Source organism: Amblyomma mixtum, chromosome 7, assembly GCF_055824585.1.
Source record: "Amblyomma mixtum isolate Tamu chromosome 7, ASM5582458v1, whole genome shotgun sequence".
Taxonomy (NCBI): Eukaryota; Metazoa; Arthropoda; class Arachnida; order Ixodida; family Ixodidae; genus Amblyomma; species Amblyomma mixtum.
In genome coordinates this window covers 30,522,844-30,549,474 of record NC_143018.1, presented here as the reverse complement: position 1 = coordinate 30,549,474, position 26,631 = coordinate 30,522,844, and the positions used below count along the sequence as shown (strand labels likewise).

Genomic DNA, 26,631 nt, shown 5'->3' with positions numbered 1-26,631 from the left:
AAATTTCAACACTGGCATTAGTTATACGCCCACCTGGAAGTAAGCGAAATGGCAGGAGCAGCCGTTTTACTCCGCCTAGCTTTTACATATCTACGAGTGCGTCTTAGCGACACACACGCCCCCTAAATCAGCGCACTCGAGCGCACACACCTATACAGGTGTTAAATGCGACTGGCGGCATATATGCGACAGACAAGCTGCACTATCGTAAGTGTTACGGGGAATCGAGTGCTGTCATTGAACTGCTTCCTATTTATCGCTGTCATTTAGAAGGTAAAGGAAGCGGAGGAAGCTTCGACACCGGTCGCCGCTGGAGACCCCCGTTATTCTCCAGGCTGTTAAGAACGGCGTCAGCAGGACTCAGCCAGTACCGACGTTTCTCTTTTATGGCTTCGAGAAACCCCTGCCCACTCGACGACGTTTGCCTCAGGGCATGCCGGATTGACCTTGAGGCGAGGGCAACGCACTTTGTTGCGTCTCCGCACAGTACCCAAAAAAAACAACTGAACAAAAAAGCGCCCAATTCTCCGCGGTGGGCTCACGTGCGGGGAGACGCCAAGCCGGTGGACGTTACCTATAACAATTCGCAATAAACATGGCGGAAGTCAAGGCACCTCGTTTCGGTGGCTCTTCTGCGCACCGAGCACCGCGGGGGGCTGGCGGGGGACTTCCGCAACAAACGTGAACGTCCAGAAGGACAAAGGACGACTTCCGGAAGCCTTTTCCTGACCTCGCGTTGCCCCCTTTTGCGACGGATTTCTCCCAACGGACCGTTCACGGCAGCCCGGGAAACCCTTCGGCGGGTCCGAGAACGTCGCATTCCGCAGTCGTCTTTACCTCGAAAGCATTCTCCTCTCCCAGGCTCAACACCTGCAGGAGGGTGTCCACAATAGTTGGGGGTGCGTGTTTGTCCGCACGAGTGAGAGTTTCTGGCCACTCCCACCCTGACGACGGTGTGATCAACCTAGGGAAGAAGCACGCTGTAAAATTCGGTGTCGAATGTGGTCGAGGACCAAATTTCTGATCCGGACCCTTGTAAAAATGTAAATAAATTCAGTCTTCTTTAACCCCTTCGAACTTCTTCGCTCAGCTGCACTCCTGTCCTGGTGGTGGGAACGGGCGTCGTCTGGACCGTGGTTCTGCCTAGCCGCAACCTCGAACATCGCCCTCAACAAGGCCTAGTGATGAAGACATGGCCTTGATAACGAGACCAACTTATTCCATATCTATTCTATTCAGATCGTTCTCGCCATTCGTGATTAGCTCAAGCAGCGACACTCTAGTGCTATTAAAATCACCGCCCTTTGTCGAGGCTTGGGAATAAAGATTCGATATATACGAAAGAAAAGCGACGTTACATTACGGCACCTTTTCGGTCTTAATTTCCACCGCACCTCTGCATTCGAGAGATAGTATTGTCCGCATTCGCTCCATGTTGCATTGTGCTCGAATAACGGTGCATCTCCTGTTCATTTAGGGCAGCCCGCGTGATAACACCTAGGACAGGAGTTGACTCGTTAGTACGAGTGGAGGCTATGCGAGCGTCTGAGCGGGCAAATGTGCCGAGTGCAAGGAAACTCACCCGAATCAGAATCAATGACTGATATGATCACGTCGCCCGAGTCCCTCGACGGGTATGGCACACGAGTTGTATTCTGGTTTGAGACTTCCGCCGTGACGGTGTATCGTCCTTTGCCTGTGAACTGGCAGAAGTAGCCGCTGTAGGTGCCATCATATTGGTGGTTGTCGGGTTCTGTGAAAAAGTAAGGAAAGGCACATGATGACCGAAAAAGAGAGAGTGGAAGGAAGAAGGATGTTATGAAAGCGAGAGAGTGCAAGCAAGAAGGTTGGAAAGAAAGCGACAGTCTGGGAGAAATAAAGAGAGAGAGAAAGATCAAGAAGATAAGAAAGAGCAAGAGGAAGAAAGAAAGAAAGAAAGAAAGAGAGAAAGAAAGAGAGAAAGAAAGAAAGAAAGAAAGAAAGAAAGAAAGGAAGGAAGGAAGAAAGGAAGAAAGAAAGAAAGAAAGAAACAAAGAAAGAAAGAAGGAAAGAAAGAAAGAAAGAAAGGAAGAAAGAAAGAAAGAAGGAAAGAAAAAGAGAAAGAAAGAAAGAAAGAAAGAAAGAAAGAAAGAGAAAGAAAGAAAGAAAGAAAGAAAGAAAGAAAGAAAGAAAGAAAGAAAGAAAGAAAGAAAGAAAGAAAGAAAGAAAGAAAGAAAGAAAGAGAAGAAGAAAGGCAGGAAGACGGGACCACAGGAAACACCAACGTAACAGACGTCACAGCGCATTTCTGATGGATCGCGATGTTCAGTGACTGGTTACGAGAAATAATTCGCATCACGTGCCTCCGGCTTTCGAGAATCAGGTATTAGATATTTAATGAAGACCATTGATATATATAAAAAAAGAATTTCGATAGTCTTGCATTCTCTCTTTATCGCGCTTTTTGATCTTTCCGTAGCATGATATCCCCTTCAAGTGATATAGGGTAGGTTAAGGTGTTTAGTAATCGCTTCGACTTTCTTGAGTGACTCCACACAAACAAGGAGACAAAAACACGCAGGACAAGGTCCGAGCACAACCCTTATTTTATGAGGGAAGTCCAGCTTATTAGCCATTGTTAGTAGTACACCGCGGAAGAGGGTCGGATGTTTCTTACCATACCTAGCAATAGCTCTTACTTATTCCGTCGTCATGAAGGCGGATCTTTATCGGATGCGGATCGTTGTTCGGGCGCTTTACTGTGGCGACGACCACGGCGTCTATAACCGGCTTCCTGCCCTTGGTGACCTTCACATAGACGGTCGCCCCGTTGAACCTGTCCACCTCTCGTTTGCTCATCTTGCAGGTGACTCGTATCTGCTCGTCGTCGTTGTTCCTTGGTTCCGTCTCGACCCCGACGTTGACCTTCACTGGGGCCGGGGTGGGACTTGTCACGTGCAGTGTCCAGATTCCAACCTGGTAGGCGAAAAAAAAAGTGTAAGTAAGCCTTTGTGATGTTGGTTTCTTGTAATTGTTTGTAATGCTGGTGAGATTTTTTTTAGAGGGCGCTTTCACGTCGGACATTTCATCCGGGGACCTTTTCAACGCGAGGTTTATGTGCAGGCGTTGCATATGAGGTGCACATCTCGACAGAGTTGACGAAAACACTCCACATTATCGTCAAGTGTGAACGCCATTCAAAGAAATCTAGGCGTAGAAATGGGAGAAAAAATGGCGGACACCGCCATCGGAAACTGCTATGGCGGAAATTCCCGCGCGAGTCACGTGTATGCGACCTGCACCTGCGTGGGCAGTGAACGCAGAGTAGGTGAAGCAGGCTTGGACAGGGGCAGGAATTCACAGGTGGAAGCTAGGAGGTGTGGAGGCTATCGAGAGGAAGGGAACAAGGCAAAATCAGGAAAGAGGTCGCAGCAAGAGCCAAAAGATGGACCGAAAGGAAGTGCCTGAGTGACAGCAGGAGGCAGAAACCTGAAATTAGGAAAGAGGGAGGGAGAGCACCCAGGTGCATACAGCTGGTGGCTCAAACATAATGACTTGTGCAGGATGTACGATATGAGTCACTTCAGACTTAACACAATTTTTAAATTAGGCGTTTTGACCTTAAAGAGCGATTTCTTCGCCGTAGCATTGCCAGCCGTATAGAAGATTAGTATACAGATATGACGTGCTAACTAGAAGGCTCGTTATCTAGTAGTTATCTCTAACTATTATTGTTAGGCTTATAATTATGAGAGGCGCGTACCCCACCAAAAGTAATATCCATAAGATTTTGTAGATTTTCGAAAAAGCGGTTACCATTGGCGCTGTGGCCCAACAAATTTCGGCTGCATCGGGTCAAAAAGATGCGGTTTTGAGAAGCTTACAGTCAAAGCGACCTCTGCAGGTTGACTTAACTGGTGGAAAGAGTCAAAATTTGATGTGCCGCAGAGCCAAGGGTAGGTGCGTTTTCTAATTCCGATCAAGTTATATGGATATTACTTACGGTGGAATACACCGCTTTAAGAAATTAAGGAGTCTAACAGTATTAGTTAAAAAGTTGATAATTGAATATAAATTACCTACCTATCTCACTAGCACGTTTTAGATGTATTCTCTTGTACTACATGACTGGCAAAGCCGTGCCGAAAAGAACGCTTCTCTAACGTAAAACCCAATTTTTTTTAAATTTGCATCGTCTTGAGTGAAACACCCTGTATATACTTAACAATCAAAGACCGTGTTTGTGTGTGTCTGTGTGCGTGCGTGTAAAACAGCCTAAACATTAATAAAGCCCCCTTAATCAGTAGCCAACTTAGACCATTATAACTGTAAAAATTCCCGAGCGCACTGATTTAAGTACTATCCTTACCTATCTAGTTCATTCGAATACCAAAGGTAATTGCACTTTCATGCTACTTCACTTCCATTCCTAAATTAAATGCCATATATCTGAAACCGTCTAATGAGTGACCATGAGCCCAAATACCCAACACTGTAATTCACAATAAACAAAAAAATACGCTCCTTTTCAAAACACACACACTTTGATTTTTGCCAAAAGGCCGAGCAGCGATAACACACACACACTCATGCAGCCGCGGTGGCTCACTGGTTATGGTGCTCGGCTGCTGACCCGAAAGACGCGGGTTCGATCCCAGCCGCGGCGGTTGAATTTCGATGGAGGTGAAATTCTAGAGGCCCGTGCACTTTGCGATGTAAGTGCACGTTAAGGAACCGCATTTGGTCGAAAATTCCAGAGCCCTTCACTGCGGCGTCTCTCATAGCCTGAGTCAATTTGGGAAGTTAAGCCCCACAAACCACAACCAACTCAAAACACAAACAACACTAGACAATTACTACAGTTACCAACAGAAACCACGTCCAAACTCTTTAACACGTTGGGATAAGCATACTATATAGTAAGCATAGCTTAAAACCATTCACAAAACTCTAAGGACCCGTATATACATTATGTGACGCAAAAATGCTTACAGCCACACAATTCCCGGCCAAAACAGCATTCATAGCACCCATCGTTAGACAGCTGGGGGGAGGAGAGGGGCTTGTCTTATTTTTTTTTTAAATTTACCTTTTCAAATCAACCTTGAGTCATATATCCCCAAATGCCGCAAGAGCAAAGATTCTCAGCTACCACTTTCTCACCATTTTCTTGAAATTCTTCGACATCCGCCCATCAGTAGTCAACATACCGAAGCCCGGCCTTCTCATCATGCTTCCTGCATCTCCTCATTTTCATTAGCTAAGCCATCGCAGCAAAAAAAGTCATTATTTACGTTCATTATGCACACCACAGTATTACACCATATTATTTGGATTAGTCGGTAGAGCACCGTACGCGACATGCGGAGGAAATCAGGAGCGAATCCCATCGGCAACATGTGGTTGTCTTTCTTGTAGGTTCTTCTGATTTATCTGCTATCTAAAAATATTTATTTTCTCTCAAAAATAAAGTAAAACTACAAAAGAAAAAAATGACCGTAGCTTAACTCAGTTATGCCTGGATATACGTAGCGAGAGGTCAGGTTCATCTTATCGTTTAGCTTGGTTATCAAAAAGGTTACATCTTGATCATTGAGCTTGATACGTCTCAATGTTTAGGTTTTGTTGTTACCTATCATTAAGTCATGGTTATATTAAACACTAGACATTTGTAAAGTGTAAAGGATTTATTTTCAGTCTTCAGCTTGTCGTTTTTCAGTTGCCACAAAGACGGCCCGATGGTCGGTGAAGTAGCAAGCAGCCGTCTTAATGGCTACGACAGAGTACTTTGAGGCCAAGGTTTGTCTGGTAAATCAGGTAGATCGCGGTTCCCCAAAGTGTAGTCTGCATGTTGGGGTCACTGGCCAGATCCAGGTTGGGCTTATCTTTAAATGGAACGTTAATCGAGTCCGGCGCCCTGTTAAAGTCTCCTGCCGCGACACGCAGTTTCTCGGCAATTCGACGCTTGGGGATGCAGGTTGCCACTACTTGAATGGTTTTCGGGATAGAGTTGCTTGGTGACACGTACAACACTTCAACGGAGAGACCGCTTTCTACCAACCGGACGGCACGCGATTACCGTTGGGAACTGCTACGATAGGCAAAGGATTGGCGGCGATTCCTTCCTTAAGGTAGACGCAGACTCCGGTGTTCTTTATCTAAATCTACTCGCCTGGCCGTGTCGTACTTACGACCCTTCTCGAGGCGTGCGGCTCGTTCATTCTCCGTCCCCTCGGCTCGCTGCTTGCTCTTGGTTTCGTACCGACGAGGAAGCTTGCTTCTCTCACTCTCTCCGATTCTCCATATCAGCCGACGAATCCCATCAAGCCACCCCTTCTATATATACGATGCATCGCTGACTCCTCATCTGCTGTTGCAACGCGGTTTCACCGGCTCCTTCTCTGACGTCACGCCAGATGGCGCGGCGGGGGCCATCTGACGAGCGGCGCTGCCAGCTGCGGTGCTTGCTAGGCAACGGCTAAGCTCGCGATGTGGCCACCGTATACCGATGTGGCACCGATGTGGCACGTATACGCAGCACTGATGGGCAACTTGCTCCAATTTAGGGAGTCTTCTACGAAATGTCAAACTGGTCAAGAGCGCACAGATTCAAGCGGCCACTTACCGTTGCCGGACTCGGTATGGCGATGACTATTTCGTCTCTGTTCGCCGTTTCATGGCAACCTTGGCACGGCTTCCCGCTGGGGTCAGTGAGGCTGGCGTGGATTCGCATGTTGCCAGGGCTTTTTCGCTTGACGTACACCACCGTCGAGTCTCCGACAGCGGCGTCCACTTGGAACTTCCTCTCAAGCCAACTCGTGAACTCTTCGTCGGCATCCAGCAGCTGTTGAGACGAGACCCTCAGGAAGAATTAACCGAATGAAGGAAGTCTCGGAAGTGGAAGTAGATCTCACGCATAAAGGAAGAAAAAAGGAGGAAGCAAAAGAAGGTGCAGCGATGGTTGGTGTGTATTCTGTACGGGTGGACACGAGAAAACCATCTATTATAAGCCGACGTAAAATACGTTCGCGGCTCCCGTCGATAGAACAAAGAACTTTCAAACGCTCGGCTTCATCTTTATCAGCAGCCTGGATCTCTCTTACTTTGTAACCGGCCAATTTGTTAAAGGTCTTAGACGTGTATATCTGCAACAGACATATGTTAAATAACATGGAACAGGCATCTCCTAAAGAGTGAAGGCTGTACAGGGCTTTAGCAAGAAACTCTTGATTTTGCGAGCGTTTACAGGTATAGAATTTGTGTGAAAGGTAATTTTGATGTGGGAAAACAAAAAAAAAGAATTCGTCTTGACATAAAGCAGTTTACCGTACCTTTCGGTTCATTAACATGAAAAGGCAAAACTAATGAAGCTGAATAAGATAGGAAAAGTACGATGGTAATACTTTAAGATCCAACCTGAATAAGATGATAAGCTTCCGATCGAAAAACTTCGAGAGGCACTTTGACCGTCTAAAGTGCGTAGGGGCGAGAGAGAGAGAGATAAACAACTTTATTGCCATAGATTGGCGGGATTTAGGGCAGGTGGGCTTGGTGTGGCCCCCAGGTGGGGGCGACTTCCTGGGCCCACGAAATGAGTGCCAGTTGGATGCTCTTGTCTGGCCTTTTGAGGAGTTGGTTCCATCCGTCTTCGGAGGGAGCTGGCAGTAATGTTCGAGGGGGCGGATTTCCCGCGCAACCCCAGAGGATGTGAGCCTGGGTGGCGATTTCTCCCTGGTAACAATTTTGGCAGACGGGTCGTATTCCCCGTCTGTGATGAGTGAAAGTCTAGAATGGCTAAGGATAGAGTGTGTCTGCACCCTGCGGAGCAAGGTGGCTTGCGCTCGATTCAAGTCGGGGTGTGGAGGCGGGAACTGGCGTCTCATCTCTCTGTAGAGGTTGGTAATTTCGGCAAAGGTCTGGGGAGCCTCGGCAAGAGCGCCTGGGTCCGTGGGGCCAGCCGCCCGGTTGGTTATTCCTCGGGCTAGTCGGTCGACCCCTTCGTTTCCTGAGTTTCCCGCGTGGGCGGGTACCCAGACCAGGTTGATCTTATGGTCGGGAGTGCAGCCGCAAGGATGCGTGCAGCGGGGTGGCAGATAAAACCTGCCTAGTAATTTTCTATCGCTCTTTTGTAGTCGCTGAGGACTGTGCGCGTACGTGGGTCAGCGATGGCCAGCGCGATGGCGGTTTCTTCTGCCGGTGTCGAAGAGTGAGCTACTACTGTGGCTGCGGGGACGAGAGTAGACTGTGGCGTGGTTGCACAAGCCACGTATGTGTTTGCACTTTGCCGTGCAGCATCTACGTATATTGCGTGTTCGTCGGCAAGGTATGTGGCATCTAGTGCTTGGGCTTTCAGCTGACGGCGCGTATCATGGCGGCCAGGTAGCATGTTTTTGGGGATTGGTTTTATAACTAGGCGGCTATAGACCCCTATCGGAATGGGCGTCGTGGGGTGGACGTCGCCTATGGGGTTGATGTTGAGACGGTCAAGTATGAGCCGCCCGTGTTTAGTGCGGGAGAGGCGGTGGATTTGGGCGGTCTTGTGTGCCTCTATGAGTTCTGTGAGCGTGTTGTAGATGCCGAGTTGGAGGAGGTGCTGTGTGCTGGCGTACTGAGGTAGCCCCAGTGCCGCTTTGTACGCTGAACGTATAATGCTGTTTACAGCTTCCTCGTCCTTCCGGCGGAGGTGATAGTAGGGGTAGGAGTAGACTATCCTGCTAATGAGGAAAGCTTGCGTGAGCCGACAGAGGTCATCCTCCTTCATACCTCTGCGGCGGGTGCGGATGCGGCGGATAAGGCCGTTGATCTGATTGGCTGTGGTGCGGAGGCGCTGAATGGCCTCCGAGTTTTGCGTGTTGTTCTGTATTGACATACCCAGAACGCGGATGGTGCGGACCGGAGGTATGGGATGTGTGTCGACTTGAAGCACAATAGGTTCTTGCGGGTCGGAGACGGGCAGGCGAGCTCGTCTGTCCCTGATGACTAGTAATTCGGACTTCGTGGAGGAGCATGTGAGCCCGTTCGCCTGTACAAAGGAGTGTACCTTATCGATTGCTGTTTGGAGGGAGTTTTGGATTTCCCCGTCACAACCAGAGTTGGTCCATAGGGTAATGTCATCGGCATATATTGAGTGTTTAATGTGAGGTATCTCTTCCAGGAGCGGAGGGAGGCCTCTCATTATAGTGTTGAAAAGGAACGGAGATAGGACTGCTCCTTGTGGTGTTCCTCGGGTGCCTAGTCTAATCTTCTCGCTGTGGAGGTCTGCAATGTGAAGTTCTTCTGTACGGTTATGAAGAAAGTCGGCGATGTAGTTGTAAGTGCGAGTGCCTACATTCATTTGTGAGAGGTTTGCCAGGATGGAAGCATGTGACACGTTCTCGAAAGCCTTGCTGACATCTAGGCTTAGGATGGTTCGTGTAGCTCGGATGGGTCTCGGATCGAGGATGTCGTGTTGGATTTGCCACATAATGCCTTGAGTGGAGAGGCCGGTTCTGAAGCCGATCATAGTGGGGGAAAAAGGTCATCTTGGTCTACATGAGTGTGGAGTCTATTGAGTATGACGTGTTCCATGACCTTTCCCAGGCAGGACGTGAGCGAGATGGGCCGAAGGTTGCCCAGCTCGAGTCGTTTGCCTGGCTTAGGAATGAAAATCACTTTGGCATGCTTCAAAGTGTCTGGAAGGCGACCCTCATGCCAGTGTTGGTTGAAGAGGTCTGTGAGTGCCTCGACGGACTGGTCTTCGAGGTTACGAAGCATCTTGTTGGTTATGCGGTCGTCGCCAGCGGCCGCGGTGGTTTTAATCTGGTTGAGGGCGGCGCGGACTTCTCCTGCCGTGATGTCGGCGTCCATGTTGGTGTTCTGAGCACCCGTGTATCCTGAAGAGATGGGAATTTCAATGGAAGTATTCATGTATTTGTCTTTCAGGGTAGCAAGTAGTTCCTCATTTGTTCCCTGAAAAGCGTTTATGACACGGGTGACGTTCTTGTGAGATGTGGATTTGGTGCGAGTTGGCTCCAGTAGATGTCTGAGCAAGAACCACGAGTTTTTGCATCCTAACTGGCCGTTAAGACGGTCGCAGGTTTGATGCCATTGCTCCTGACTCAGTTTGACGTAGTAAGCTTCGATCTCTCACTCGAGGCGAACGAGACGGAGCTTGAGGGGTCGATTGTGTTTTTGGTGGAGCCAGCGAGCCCTAAGACTGCGCTGGGCCTCCCACATGTGTATGAGTTTGGCGTCGGGAGAGGGGCCATCCTCGTCCTGGGTAGTCGTGGAGGTGGCATTGGCGGTGTCTTCGAGAAGCGAGTTTGTCCATGCGTCCAGGTCGTCTATGCGGGCCGAGGTGCGATTGGCGCGTACGTATCGGAAGGCGTCCCAGTTAGTGTGCCTGATTGTTCGGTTGGGGGCTTTGCTGTGTGTAGCCGTGAGTGAGTGAGTGAGTGAAAACTTTATTAGCTCTAGATTCGGATTGTGTTCGGCGGTTTTGAGATGGCTTCGTCCATCTTGCTCAAAGGTCGGTTGCCCTTAGTCCAGGGCTCCGCTGGATGCTGCTGCCAGTTTTGCTCGCCGAATCAGACCTTCTTGGTCGACCCGACGATCACTGGAGAGCACTCCCTCCCATTGCTCCGCACTCGGGTTTGTTATCACTGGTACCACGCTTATCCTCTGGCATGCCCACGTTATGTGGTACAGCGTGGGGGGTTCTTGGCACCAAGGGCATTTGTCATTGTATTGTGTTGGATATATTTTGTTGAGTACGTGTAGGTTCGGGTAGGAGCCCGTCTGTAGCTGTCTCCACGCGACAGAGTCCTCTCTGCTAAGGGAGTTGTCCGGTGGTGGATACCGCTTTCTGCAGCCCTTGTAATAATTTAGAATCGCCGAATAATCTTGGGGTACAGGTTCGTTCCCCTCGAGGTCGCCTACGTTGGATGCTCGGTAATAAGTGTACCCTCGAGCTATCCTGTCCGCCTCTTGGTTCCCTGTTACTCCCGTATGTCCCGGCGTCCATACTATCGTATGCCTGATTGGTTCTCCGTTTGTTTGTCGTTGTGTTATGTGGCCCCCAGAGCGGAGTATGCGGAGCGCTCTGTGCCCTATTCTGCCGCGTAGGTAGTTGCGGCATGCTGTTTGTGAGTCTGTAAGGATTTTTAGAGACCGTTTAGACCGATAGCCCTCCGCTGCCGCTAGAGCGACGGCCGCTTCCTCAGCCTCGACTATCGTACAGTCTTGTAGTGATGCGCTGGTGATCTCGCGTAGGGTTGAGTCAATCACCGTTGTTACCGCATTGCTGTTGTGCTGCCCCGCTGTTCTGGTGTATGTGGCTGCGTCCACGTATACCGTCGTTTCTTGGGGTGCTAATGTGGTAGCGGAGGAGTGGTAGCGGAGGAGTGCGGACGTGCATCGCATGGGCTCCGCAGATTTCAATCCCCACGGACTATCTCGACCCACTGGGCCACCAACGTTTTGTTGGATCTGAAAGAACTCACAAGCTGGATCACCCGGACACCGGTTTCAAGACGGTAGGACCATTTTTGGCAATATTACCGGACTTTGAAGCCCCGCGTGGCTCGGGCGACTTTTTGGTGGGAAACGCCCGCCGCTGAGCCTACTTAGGCTTAGCACGACTACGGGCGTTCGCGGGCAGCCAGGCCCGCTGAGCAACCGCGATGCAGCCTGGAACCGCCTCCCGCACCGCAGAATACCAAAATTTTGAGCCCTCAACGAGCAGAATAGCCCCGAATTTGCTAGAAGCACAAGAGATGGACGACGCGTTCCTCGACATCTCCGACTCCGAGAATTCGGCAGGCGGGGGAATCGAGGAATCCGCCATGCAGGAGCAGCAAGACACCCAAAAAGAAGACGAGGCAAATTGGGAATTGGCCCTGACCAAACGCCAAAAGAAGCGACAGAGAAAAAACGGACGGAACGCCGCGGCAAACGCCCCAATTTCCCCGGCCGCACAAGGTGACCTCGGAGGGGTATCCCCGGCGTCTACGCCCCCAGCTGGCGTTCCAGCTGCCGGCGCACTGAAAAAAGACGGGAAAGGAACGCAACGGCAGCTCAGGCGAAGGCTGCCCCCGCTCCCCAGGGACGATTTTAAGATTATTTTGCGACCGAAGGGACTTGTAGTCAAGTCGCTCCAGCAATTCCAAGTGGCCCGGGCCGTAGCCGCGGCATGCAGCAACAAGTTCGAAGGACGAGACCTGATCACCAGGCTCCGTACAGGATCAAATATTATAATCGTGAGCACGCGGAACGAAGAGGCCGCCCAGCTCGCCAGACGCATCACTAGCCTCAAGATCGAAGGACGCTCATACGACGTGAACGCTTACGTGGCCGCACCGGAAGACACCCGGCGTGGCGTGATACACGGAGTTGACCCCGGAGCGACACCGGAGGAACTGAAAGCCGATTTGTGGACGCGCACACAAGGGTGTTACCATCCACAGTGCTCGAAGACTAGGCAAGACCAAGACAGCTGTCATCACTTTTGACGGACCCATAACACCGAAACATGTCATCTACTGCGGAGCCGAGTACAAGTGCTACCCGTATCGGCCCACAAGACAAATCTGCTACGTTTGCTGCCAACAAGGTCACCGCTCCGACGTGTGCCCCACACCGGACGCCAAGGCTTGCAAACAGTGCGGGATGCAAAACCCGCCAAAAGACCACCAGTGTACCCCGAGATGCCTGATCTGCGGGGGCAACCACGCTACCGGATCGAGGGAGTGTCAAGACCGATTAAAGAAAGCCAGGGAGCCGCGAGGCAAGGCCAACAGCGGCAACAACGGCGGCGGACGCGAGAGCAGACGTCGCAGCCGGAACGACCGTGGCGAGAAACCGAGGTGGTTCAGCTCGGAGGGGGAGTCCTCCCAGAGCCGCTCGAGATCCCGGACGTCACGGAGCAGTTCACGGAGCCGGTCACGGTCCTTTCCGCCCCTGCCACCCCCGGCCATCAAGGGAGGGAGCCAGCAGCAGCAGCAGCAGCAGCAGCAGCAGCAGCAGCAGCAGCAGCAGCAGCAGAACAAGCAGAAGCAAGCCCGAAAGAGCGGCGGCGTCAAGGTGAGCTGGGGAGCCGAAAACCCCTGGTTTGCTCCGCACTCGGGAGGGATAACTAACAAACAGAACACAAACACAAACAGCAACCGCGACCAACCTAGACAGGAGGACGCGGAGAAAACAGCGCTGAGACGCGAATTAGAACTATCACGCGCTAGGCAGACAGAGCTAGAGCGCAAAATAGCAGAGCTCACGAAGGCAGTACGAGACCTTAAGTCGAACAGCCCTCCGCAGCCACAAACATTACAAACCCAAGCCCAGTCGCAAACAGGCAACGAGGATCTCAGTCAATTTAAGGCAGAAATCCAGCAAATGATGCAGCAGATGATGCAGCAGATGATGCAGCAGATGATGCAACAAGTGCAACTACAAGTCACAGAACTCCGGAGCAGCATCCGCAAACAGAAATTCGCCGATAACATTAGAGAAAAGGCCTACCACCGGCCCGCGCTAGCAGCCCTCGCCAACTCGGCCACAAACAACACTGAAGCTTAAATATGGCCAACAAAACCTTAGGCAACAAAGAAACCCTAGACATATGGCAATGGAACTGCAGAGGCTACCGCAAGAAGCAGGGCCTCCTCCAACAACACATTCATACACAACAAGCACCGCCCGACATCATAGCGCTTCAAGAGACGGGCACTACGCCAACACTCGCAGGATATACGTGCTACGAGACTCAAGAGAAAGGAAGAACGGCAACCCTAGTCAGTAAGGCGCTCATCGCCATAAACCATGACAAGATTGCCGACACCGACGTAGAACACGTGATAGTAGAAATTATACCAAAGAAGAAAAGAAAGAGGGGCAGCATCTTCCTTGTGAACGCATACAGTCCTCCAAAACAGAGGAAAGCAAAATTCCATGAACTTTTCCATGGCGCACGCAACCGAGCAAAAAACAACACGCTAATCATACTAGGAGACTTCAATGCCATGGACAAAAGCTGGGGATACCAAACAGCTAACCCAAAAGGCAAAGCACTAGCAGCGGCAGCAGAAAACACTGACTGCACCCTCCTCACAGACTCAGACACTCCAACCAGAATCGGAAACAGCGTCAGTACCGACACCTGCCCCGACCTCACATTCATACGGGGAGCGGAACAGGCAGTGTGGGAGAACCTGTTAGAAAATCTGGGCAGTGACCACTATATACTTAAAACACAAGTAACCTCAGACAGGCTAAAGCGCCAGCTGGGATCGGCAAAAATTACGGATTGGAGCGCTTTTCGCGAGGCATGCGACGGGAATCTCGCCGCGAAAGGGATCCAATCGATAGAGGAGTGGGGAAACATGCTGAAAGAAAAACAGCGGAAGTACACTAAAGAAATCGCGCGAACGACGCAGACACCCGAGGTGGACGCCAGGCTGCTCAAGCTATGGGAAGCTAGACGCGGGCTCACCAAGAGGTGGAAGAAACAAAAGTACAACAGAAAACTAAAACTTAAGATCGCAGAAGTCACAGCGAAAGCAGAAGAGTACGCGGCGCAATTGGCAAGGCAAAACTGGCAACAATTCAGTGACTCCCTCAACAGAACTTTGAGCACATCGAGGACGTGGCATATACTCAAGGCTCTCATAGATCCAACAAAAACCAAGGCAGAAAACAACAAAGCCATCTACCAGTTAATCCACCAGTTCAAGGGACCAGATTCAGCACTCCTGGAAAAAGTACGCGTTAAGTGCTTCGGGGACACACACCCAGCAGCTTACGCAGAGCGCTATCGAGGAAGTGAAAACGACACCTTGGACAGACCCATCACGCGAGAAGAGGTCTACGCAGCGATTCGAAACACAACCAGAAATACGGCCGCGGGTGCACATAAGATCAATAACGCACTCATCCGCAACCTCAGTGATGAGCTAGTCGCTGAATTAACGGACTTTCTCAACAAACACTGGGAAGCGGAGACCGTCCCCGAGGAGTGGAAACATGCGGAGGTTGTCATGATTCCTAAACCAGGCAAGAAACTACAAATTGAGAACCTCAGACCGATCTCGCTCACATCGTGCCTAGGAAAACTGTACGAACGAGTGGTGACGCTGAGATTACAACAGTACATGGAGGACAACGAACTGTATCCCCACAGCATGTTCGGTTTCAGAGCAAAACTATCGACCCAGGATGTACTACTTCAAATCAAAGAAGAAGTACTTGGGAACGTCCCCAAGAGCGGAGAAAACATAATACTGGCATTGGACATCAAGGGGGCTTTTGACAATGTCAGTCACGAGGCTATCCTTACGGGCATGAACGACCTGAACTGCGGAAGGAGAATCTACGGCTACGTCAAAGCCTTCCTCTCAAATAGAACGGCAACGATTGGCCTGGGGGAGCTCAGATCAGACAAATTTCTTACTCCAAATAAAGGAACACCTCAAGGATCGGTCATCTCCCCTACGCTCTTCAACATAGCCATGATTGGCTTGGCAAAACAGTTAAAAGCAATCGACGGCATACACCATGCCATGTATGCCGACGACATCACCATCTGGGTCAACACAGGCTCGCTCGGAGAGAAAGAAGAGAAATTACAAAAGGCAGCCACCTGCGTAGAGAACTACGTCAGAGAAAGAGGGCTAGCATGCTCCACCGAGAAATCAGAGCTCCTAAGAGTTTGGAGAGGAAAACAAAATCGCACAGTCCCCACTAGCGACGACTTAAAGTTGAACGTCTACCTCGACGGGAAGTCGATACCGGAAAAAACACTCATCAGAATCTTGGGGATGTGGATACAGTCAAACCAACGCTGCACTCACACTCTCGCCCTACTCAAAGCATCCACTCTACAAGTGGCCCGCATGATCACGCGCATCTCACACAGACGTCATGGCATGCGAGAGGAGGACACACTTAAGTTGGTCAGAAGCCTAGTAGTCAGCCGAGTGACATACAGCCTCCCCTACTATAATCCCATCAAGAGTGAGGTACAACAGGCGGACGTGATTCTACGCAAAGCCTACAAAACCGCACTCCACCTTCCTCACAGCACTTCAACTGAAAAGCCCCTAGCCCTAGGACTACACAACACTTTCGATGAATTGAGAGAGGCACAACTAGTCTCCCAACTGCGCAGACTACAACAGACCCCATCTGGCAGGGAGCTCCTAAAGAAACTGGGCCGCGCCGATCAAATTCAAGAAATACAGAGGACAGAAACAATTCCGGACGAATATCGCAACACACTAAAAGTAACGCCAATACCCCGGAACATGGATCCCAACCTACACAAAGCACGCAGAGAGGCAAGGGCTGTAGCCGTGAAGGTTGTGCTGAGAACATAGTGGTCGCTACCTATGTTCATGACGAGAATTTCCCAGCGTGCGTCTGATATGTTGCGGGCGCAAGTGAGATCGGGGCAGCTGTCCTGTGTGACACTGTTTCCAATGCGAGTAGGCCTGTCGGGGTCTAGGAGTAGTGTCAGGCCCAGTGTTTGGGCTGTCTCCCACACTTTGGCTCCCTTACGACCGCATGCTTTGCGGGGGTAGCCCCACTCGGTATGCGGCGCGTTGAAGTCACCTAAGATGAGTAGCATCTCTGTTTGTGCAGTCGCGCAGGCCTTACGAACGAGGGTTGCCACTCGTGTGCTTTTGTCGCTAGGGGGGCTGTAGACGTTGAGGATGTGGAGCGGGGCTTGTGAGCGACTGTTCGGTAGGACCGTAGGGGCGAAAGCGTTTTCCGCACCACTTTGACTGCCTCTGTGGCACTGGCGACGTCACCACTGGATGACGTCACGCGTAATTACTGACTAATTCCTGAGTCATCACAAATTACTAAATAATGGTTAATGCTGATTACTCACTAAGTAGTAATTAACTGCTAATTAATGACGCTTAAGCTTTGCCTTTCGTTATGGAACGCGGCAGCATGCTGTTGCGCTGCCAGGGAGCCCACAGAACGTCATCACCACCCGTTCGGCGCGATGTTTTGCACTCTGAACGCCACGGTTATTGAGGAAAGGAAATGGCGCAGTAATTCTCTTTCATCTCGGTGGACACCTGAACCCAACCGTGCATGAATGGAGGAAGTGGGAGTGAAAGAAGAAAGAGAAAGAAGAATGAAAAATGAAGAAAACGAAAATTGTATTTGAGGAAAGGAAATTACGCAGTAACTGTCTCACATATCTCGGTGGACACCCGTCAAAAGCGTGACACCTGTGCTGACAAGCTTCTACTGTCAGCCTTCTGTCAACAACGATGAGGTATTTAAAGCTTTCGCTTAAAAGAGGAAACATTCCAGTTGCTGTCATGCACCCCTCGTCTAGTCTAGTTCCTGCGGCAAAAGCCCTAAGAAACTTGAGCGCGTCAGTCAACTACCGTTCTGTCTACAGCTCTACGGCCCTTGGAGGCATACAGCTCCTTTGCTACCGCAACTAGAAGACCCTAATTATAGTATAGACAGCCCTGCCACTGCTACCGCACGACGTCAGTGCCAGTGCACATGCATCGATAGCGGAGGGCGAACGCGCATGAGCACTGGAGACTGACAGTACGGGGCAGCGGTGGCGCCCTCTGCTCTTCGTTGCTCACTGCCAGAATATGCTCAAGACATTGCCAAACGTCGGCCAGCATGCGGAATTCAGTTGCCGGTGTCAGCAGCATTACGGTGACTATGACGTCACAAGTCGAGCTGACGTTAAGTGACGCGTACAAGAGCTCCTCCATATAATCGCCATCCTGTCCCAGCAGCTGGACTGAAAGCGAGTGAACGGACAGCTATTAGAAAGTTTTTTACACGCGCACAAATAGGCTTTGCGCGCGTATTATCCTTAAAGGGCGCCATGTATCTCTGCACACACAAGGAAATGACGGCCAAAGTCAGTGGTCACCTTCATAATTTTTGAAACGTCCAGCGCCAGCGCAACGGGCACGGTGAGGTTGTTGTCCATCTGTGCTTCATCGAAGGTCACCTCGATTCGCTTGGACATGTCCGGCCTTGGGAGGCTGGAAGAAGAAAAAAATTCCCATTTATTCTTTCGTTCCTCAGCGTGCTCAGTAGTTCAGTAGTGCAAACTGCTGGGCTAGTTGGTTCATATTGCATAGAACGGGAACCAGCGAAAATAGACGCAAGACAAGAACAAAGAAGGCACACACCGCAACGATGGATTTTACGAAGACACATAAAAGAGCCCGGTGTAGAAAAATAGTAGTTCAGGAGTGCAAACTGCTGGGCTAGTCGGTTCATATTGCATAGAAATTCCAGCGTTGCGGTGTGTGCCTTCTTTGTTCTTGTCTTGGGTCTATTTTCGCTGGTTCCCTCTCTATGCACGTGCTCAGTAGCGCGTTCAAAAATTTGTGACGATTGCAGACAATTGTTAGAGCCGCAACAATCGGGCAGGCGCCTTGGAACTCCATGGAACTCTGATCCTGGTTGCCGCTTTTCATTGCAGCCTTTTTTTAATTTACGCTGATATAATTGACAAGTTTAAAGGTACAAGCAATATGTTGGAAAACTGGCCGTGCTAAATAACGAAACTTTTCACATCGGCGCCGACTTTATAAAATACCTAAACGTTCCCGCCCATCGATTGCATAGTTGGGACACAATGGTTGACTGCTTGATCATAAAGTTGGGTCTTTGAATGTGAAGCATTTTTATTTTTTTGCTACCTCTCTCTAATTTCGCGTTGTATCCGGACTTGTTACGACGCTCTGAACGTCGCGCGCACCGCACATGCGCACATGTGGCCGGTCAGATGCCCAGCTTCCAAGGGCTCGCTCGACGAGCCAGAGTCCATTGGGCAGCCCTGCTATACAAAAGTTGAATAAAACGTCGAGTCAGAAGAGATGTGCTCTCGTTGGCCACCATGAACCACAGAAGAGGAGCTCCTTTACAAAAAAATTCAGGGGAGACTTTGCTGACCTAAAGTGCGTTGAGGCGAAAGCCTTAAGAGTGGTGTTGCTGCTTGTGTCACTGATGTATGGTTAAGATGTTAAGGTTCGCCTCTAATTACAATCTCGACCACCGAGGGGAGCCTTGGAGACATAGAGGACCGCCTTCAGCAGGCCGCTTCCATAGTCGATGCGTAAGCTATTGACTCCGGACTCCTATGTGCTCCAGCAAATTCACAGCGTCTGCATGTCAGAGCGAACCCAGAGGATAGGACAGCAATACACATCTCTCCCTGATGAGGTTTTGTTAGAGAGATGGAGGAGCTCCGGATTCTTGGCCTGTTCATTCCCCGCAGACTTGGACCTGACTTCACTAGTGCGAAACTCAAGAGAGTAGGCGAACAGGTAGGGCGCATGATCCGGAGCGTTTCCTGGAAGCGGGGCGGTCTGCGGGGCAAGGACGCGCTTCGGCTCGTCTATACCTTCATGACTAGCCGGATCCTCTACGCCGTGCCGTACCTTCGCACTGCTAAGAAATACGACGCGCGAATAGACGCGATCATCCGCAAGGCAATGAAGTGAGCCCTGGATCTCTCGGTGGCTACATCTGAGGCCAAACTCAAGGCATTGGGGGTGCTAAACTCCTGCCAGGAGCTGCGGGAGGCCCACCTCATAGACCAATACACACGGCACATGGAGACGGCCCCCGGACGCCGCCTGCTAAACCGCTTACACATTCAACACCATTCCAGTCCAGAGGAGGCGGAGCGTATTCCAGGACACTGGAGCCATATCCTCTAGGTCTGAACGCTCTCCCGTAACACGGACACCGACATGCACAAAAACAGACGACAAGCGCGGGCTTGACCTCTCGAGAGACAACACGGCTCCCGAGGAACACAACCTCTAAATTGCGATCTATGATCGAGACCGCCATGGACCAGATCTTGACTAAGGTCAAATCTGCCGTATCCGCGGTGGTCTCAAAACACATCTCGGACAACCCCCGCCTCTTCCGTCGGACGGGGTGCATTAGGGACGTATCCCGACGGGTCCTTCAATATTCAACCGTCTGGTAATCGATTCGGACAATGAGGACAGCTGCCCCGCTCCTTCCGTCATCACCCGCTTGATGGCGCGCGTAGCTGGCTCTGGGGCAGCCAATCCCTCCTCCTAACCCCTAAAGTTTTTTTCATGGCGAGACACCTTAATCAAAGGAGTTCCGCTATCTACAATTGGGCCATGTACCTTCAATACATTAGAACTGTAGAGGCTTTAAAGACAGCGCTAAGCGGGCCAATTTCCGCTTCTACCTTGAAACCTTCGAGTCCCTACCAGTTGCGGTTGCACTCCAGGATCCAGGCCTGGGCGTCACACTTTGAAATAACACGACGTTGCAACAGGACCCCTAGTCTTGTCTTCTTGTTCACAAAGCCTACACAGCCAACTTAGCGGATCTCAACCTCCAGCTCGAGTATTCCTATGTAATGGTGACTATTCGACCACTCCGCCGCATGGACCCGTCGTTGCATATACTCAACGTGTGCTGCTCTCAAAAACTCAAGCGAGTGACTTTCGCGGAGCTATTAAGCCACGCTCTAAGAGTAGCGGGTCGTGATCCCCTGCTGATTGTGGGTGATTTTAACGGTCCCAGTTAGCTGTGGAGGTATAGCAAGGAGGGATCGCGCGGACGTAAGCTGGCGGAACTTGCGTCCACGTTGGACCTCACCCTCCACACGGACCCCATGCACGCAACACGGCTAGGAAACTCCGTGACACAAGATACGTGCCCAGACATAACCTTTACTCGCAACATACTACACGCAGACTGGCTCAACACTGAGGAGACCCTCAGTAGCAATCACTGCATCCTTAACACTACACTACGCGCACGCCCCCTCAAGCATCTCAGAACACAAGTCCATATCCCAGATTGGACAAAATTCAGGCAAAATTTACACTCACTGGATAATACACCCATTTCCGATCAAGGCTACCCAGCATGGTCCCAACAGCTGCTGACACACCTTTTCTCGCATGAAACTAGGATCCAGCTCTGAGAGGCGCTCACGGACGTGGATAACCACCTTCTGTACCTCTGGGAAGCCCGTCGCAACCTCGGCCGCCGTTGGCGACGCCAGAAACACAATAGAAAGCTTAAAGCTCGAATTACCGAGATTACCCAGAAAGCGGCAGAATACGCGGCCCAACTTGCCGTCTACAATTGAACGGATAGGTTGCAACACGACCGCGCGATAAATGTCCAGCCGCAACACGCGGCGTCTCTTTCGAGCCCTAATCGACCCAACCCAAACACGAACGAAAACATTTGCAGCGAGCGATGCACGGTTTCCCTGGCAACACAACTCAACTGGCACAGAAACTTCGGGACCGTTATTTGTGTACAGCCGAAGACCGCCTAGGATCGGCGTACTCTTATGCAGTCAAAGAGAACACGGAGCTGGATGAACCTTTCCAGCTCCATGATCTGCGGGCGGTTCTCGCCAAAATGAAACGGAGAACTGCGCCAGGAAGAGATAACGTCACCGTCAAGCTTTTGACGAACCTACCCCACTTGGCATACCAGTCCCTACTCCACTACATCACTGCAATTTGGCGCGGGGACTCCTCCCTGCCAATCGACTGGAAAACGGCTCTGGACACTTTTATTCCTAAAGCAAGCGAACCAGTTGACACAGATAACCCTCACCCCATCTCTCTCACCTCTTGTGTGAGCAAAGTAATGGAGACGATGGTGCGGGATCGGTTATCTGGATATCTTGAACACAAACCTGTCTCTGCGAGCACCATTTTCTGATTCCGCCCCCACAGATCCGCACACGATGTCCTCGTGCAACTGAATCGGGAAGTCCTCGACTCTCTCGAATGCCCCATAATGGCCGGGTAGTACTCGCCTTGGACCTTAAAGGGGCATTTGACAATGTAACAACAAGGTTATACTCAGTAACCTAAGCCACACTGACTGTGGCCTCAGCAAATTACGATACATAAGTAAATTTTTGATGTCAATCCTACATTCGCATCTAAGATAGAGAGCATGGTCCATTTACTCGGTATGGGGGAGCCCCCCCAACGCGCGGTAGTTTCCCCGCTGCCCTTCAATCTGGCTATGATGCACTTGCCGGCCCAGCTAGGTGGAGTCACCGGCGTATGGCACGCCCTGTACGCCGATGACATCCCCCTATGGGCCGCGCAGCGCAGCACCGGGGACATTAAAACCAGCCTTCAAACAGCGGCGGCGATAGTATACCGCTACGTCCGCCGCTGCAGTCTTCAATGTTCCCCTCAAAAATTGGTATTTGTGCACCTCCGCCCCTCACAAAAGTGCACAACTAAAATTTCTCTGTCTTGAGAGTGCTCCCATACGTGAAACTGACTACATACGGGTACTCACTCTACATCCACAAACACAGACGGCCAGACACTACACTGGCCAAACTCCGTAAGGTGGGGTCCAGGTGGGCCGCGTGGTCCGGCAGGTTTCTATCAAACGCGGGGGTTATGAAGTAAGGATGCCTTCCGTCTGGCAAACGCCTTCGTAGCCAGTCGAATTCTCTATTCGTCTCCTTATCTCCACCTACGAAAACAAGGACGATTCGCTCGAGGTGATCCTTCGCAAAATTTTTAAGCGCGCCCTTGACCTCCCCATCACTACCTCAAACAGCCGGCTTGTGGGCCTTGGGGTGGTGAATACATTCCGGGACTTCCGGGAGGCGCACCTTACAAGCCAGTGTACGCACATGTCGCTATTGGAGTCGGGTCGCCGCTTTTTTGCTCGACTCCATATCCAACACACCCCTCCAATGGAAGACAGGTTTCGCATCCCAGAACTGAGGAGACGTGCCCTCCACGTCTTCCAGCCAACATATCTCATGCAGACCAAATTGGTCGGCGCATGGCACGAGCGCAAGCCTTAGCCCGATATTAGGGCAACAAAACAAGTGTATACTACGTGGATGCGTCCGGCCCTCACCACGGGGGATGGTACACGGTCGCGGTAGTTCACAAAAGGAACAAAGTTAGCGGCCTCACCTTCAGAGCCCGCAGTGCAATGCAAGCAGAAGAGGTCGCGATTGCTCTCGCGGCCTCACATTCCGATTGAAAATACAAAATCACCGACTCGAGAGGAGCCTGTCAGAACGTGGAACAAGGCTGCGCTCCCTTCCTAGCGTATGGAATCTACCAAAATTGCATACGGGAGTGAGTGAGTGAGTAGAAACTTTATTGATTTCTAAGATTTAGCTTGCGGTGGAGGTCGTCTTCAAGTCTTCAAGTCTTGAGGTTGCCTGCTTAGCCTTGGGTGGTCCCCTAGTCCAGGGCTCCACTGAGTCTGGCCACCTCGCTTGCGTGTGCTATGAGTGCCCTTTGGGCCTCTAGCTCGCAGCTGGTGAGCCGGCTCTCCCATTGCTCCGCACTTGGTGTGTCGTGTTTGTGAAACGATATGTTTCTGTCGAATTCCCATGTTATGTGGTATAGTGTTGGCCTCGCTTCGCACCAAGGGCATGTGGCGCGGTATTGTGTCGGGAACATCTTGCTTAGTATATATAAGTTGGGGAAGGAGCCTGTCTGTAGCTTCCGCCATTTTGCGGCTTCTTCCTTGCTTAGCTCTTTGTGTGGTGGGGGGTATTTGTATCTTAGCCCCCTGTATAAACTTAGTGTTTGAGAGTACCCAGCCCCTAGGCTAGTCCAGAGCTCCTCCGGGGCTTGTGACCCCCCAGCTCGGATAGTAAGCCCTCGAGCTAGTTCGTCCGCCCTTTCGTTGCCCCAGACCCCCGTGTGGCCTGGTATCCAAATTATGTTATGTTTCTCTCTCCTCCCAGAGGGTGTCCCCTCGCTGAGGATACGGGATACTCACCCCGAACACCGTTACCTTATATGGGCCCCTGCTCATCAGGGGTTGGCAGGAAACGAGGCAGCAGACGCCGCCGCCCGCGCGCTCTCTCACCGGGCTGTGTTCTCCTCCTCACACGATCGGGAATCCGATCCTAATCCGATCTATACCTTCAAAGATGTTACAACTTACTTTCAAGGCAGTCTTCGTCTTTACCCTAGCCCATGTAAAGGCGGATGAGCGGCTCCTTCTCCGCCTTCTCAAAAGTATTTTGCTGTGCCCGGGAGCATTAAAACATTTTGACCGCTCCTGTAACGGCAGCTGCCCGCACTGTAGTGCGGTATCTTCTGACACCTATCACATGGTGTGGACCTGCCCCTACCACCCGGATATTGCCCCATCCCCAACAAACCCGGGAGGACTGGGAGGCGACCCTGCTCGGCTGCCACGACCTAGAGGCCCAACAAGGCTTAGTCGGGTGCGCCCGGGCGGCGGCCACCGCCACTGGGGTCCCATACTAAGGCCCTCCACCTAGTGCTTGTAAGGATCGGTCCCTTACAGGCTGGTCCAAACATACCTCCTTTTCCTTTTTCACCACCAGCACCCGCTGTTTACTAGGTAGAGGTAGCAGGGCCATCGCCCACGGGATTTTACACGGCCACTGTCGTTCATCAGGAAATGCACGTTGATGGACTCTGCTTTCGAGCCCCAAATTAAATGCTATCCGAGGAAGTAGCGATAGCGCTTGCTGCCGCTAACGCCAATTGGAGACTGCGCACCACCGACTCCTGAAAATCATGTAATCATTACTTGGGAGGGGAGACCCCCCCCCCCCTTTAGCCTTTTGTATTTTAAGACGGATTGCCACTGACCCAACACCGAAAAGAATTATTTGGGCTTCTTGCCACCAGGGCTTCCGAGGTAATGAGACCTCTGACGCGGCTGCCCGAGATCTTAGAGCGGGGCTCGCCCGAGAGCGGGGCTCCAACTCGCGCCGTCGCTTAGCGAGGCCGCAGCTACCGATCGCGGCCTAGCTCTTGCTCCTGCTACGCGCGGCGCGCTTAGAGGTCTGACGTCACAGCTGCAAGAGCGGGGCTCCAACTTGCGCCGTCGCGTAGTGAGGCCGCACCTACCAAGCGCGGCCTAACTCCCGCTCCTGCCGCACGCGGCGTGCTTAGCGGTCGGTTCGATTGTCCACCGAGATGACAGAGAGTTACTGCGCCATTTTCTTTCCTCAAAAAGCGGTGCGTTCAAAGGGCAAGGCATGGCGCAGTAATTCTCTGTCATCTCGGTGGACATTCCCGAGCGCTTATTTACCGAGCTCCGCATCCCAGCTCTTCTGGCTCGGAGAATAACCATCCGCTGCTGCGGTTCAGGGAAACAATAACGCGTTATAGCGACAACCACCGCCGTTTCCGGCCCCCTGCAAAGGGGCTGAGTAAGACGGAGGAGCCAACTTTAAGGTGTCTACAAACAGGTACTGTGCTCTGGCCTGCATTCGTCAAACATTACGATCCTAGCACGGATGGGCGATGGCCGCACTGTGGGGAGAGCTGTGATATCTTCCACATGGTGTGGGCATGTGCTCAAAACCCCCACCTCCCCCTTCTTCTAGCCCTTCCCGACAGGGATGGGAGACTGCCCTCCTGGACTGCTCCTCGCTTGAGTCCCAAAGGGCTCTGGTTAAACGGGCGCGATACGGGGCCTCATGATGCGGTGTCACGGACTTGGGACGCCGATCATGTAGCGGGTCTCTGTGGCTCCCAAACTCTATTCTACCAAATAAAAAATTAGGAGACACTTTCGCGACTAAAGTGGCGCAAGGCGAAAGCCTGAGTACAGCATTCTGCCACGAATGTGGTTGTGAATGATGATTCAAGTGCTTCCAGCGAATGACGCGTTCATTGGCTGTCTGCTTGTGTCACTGATGTGTGGTTAAGATGTTAAGCTTCACCTGCAAGAGTGGAACGCGACAGCGTCTTGCAACGCTGTCAGGTAGTCCACAGAACGCCATCGCCCATTCACCTCTACGCCTTGCTGGACGGTAAATTTATTTTTGAGGAAAGGAAATGTATCCCTCTCCCGCATATCTTGGTGGACACTTGAACCTCGGCGTAAGGGAAGGGGGAAGATGGGAGTGAACGAAGATGCCGTATTAGCTAGACGCGCCTTTGATCAGTCCAAACCATTCAGCTGGCATGGCGGAGTGGCTAGCGTGCTCGTGTCGCACTCCGGAGACCCTGGTTCGATTACGCAACTCGACCAGTTTCGTACTCGGTTTTATTGATTTATGTGGTCTGACTAGAAAGGTTAATTAGGCTCTTTGATATTTACATTATTGCAATTCTATCCATCGCGTTCTGTCATTCACCTGTCAAACGTTGGAAAAGTCTAGGATATTCGACACGATGTATATGAAACGAGAAACGTCGTAACGAGCACCGTCGAACTTGGCGGGGAAGTGGTTGGTGGTGGAGGGTAACGCCGCTTCGGCCGCTTACCTGTTTTTTTCAGCTGCGTCTTGTGACCTCTTGATTCTCATCTATGTTAATTAGGCTAATTGGTTAATTAAGCAATTAACTAAACTCAATCCCACTTAGTTGGAGCATCACTACACGATCCCTTTAATTGGTTGCATGGTTACTAGCCAAAGTACAATTGGCCCCATTCGAAAATCGCGCACTGTGACGTCACGAGCATTTTGACCAATTGAAAAGCGTGACATTTCTGTCGACAACTCCTGCTTACAACGATGAGGCATTAAAGGCTGCCGCCTTAAAAGTTTTAAGGCGAAAGCCTTTAATGTCTCATCGTTGTAACCAGCAGTTGTCGACACAGAATGTCACGCTTTTCAGTTGGTCGAAAGGGTCGTGACGTCACAGTACGCCAATTTCAAACGGGGCCAAT

General features: G+C 51.2%; 1 protein-coding gene and 1 pseudogene across 1 annotated transcript in view; one reads left to right on the top strand and one right to left on the bottom strand.

The window, feature by feature from the left end:
• Window positions 1-774: 774 nt before the first annotated feature.
• LOC149335527 (calcium-activated chloride channel regulator 3A-1-like) overlaps window positions 775-26,631 on the bottom strand; it is a 49,688-nt gene continuing 23,831 nt past the window's right edge. The window contains exons 6-10 of the mRNA XM_089553955.1: window positions 17,870-17,984; window positions 6,605-6,823; window positions 2,679-2,955; window positions 1,583-1,753; window positions 775-944 (exon numbers count right to left, since the gene is read on the bottom strand). Of these exons, the coding sequence (XP_089410081.1) occupies window positions 775-944; window positions 1,583-1,753; window positions 2,679-2,955; window positions 6,605-6,823; window positions 17,870-17,984 (952 nt within the window). The remainder of the gene's footprint in view (window positions 945-1,582; window positions 1,754-2,678; window positions 2,956-6,604; window positions 6,824-17,869; window positions 17,985-26,631) is intronic.
• Window positions 11,382-13,934, top strand: LOC149335528 (uncharacterized; annotated as a pseudogene).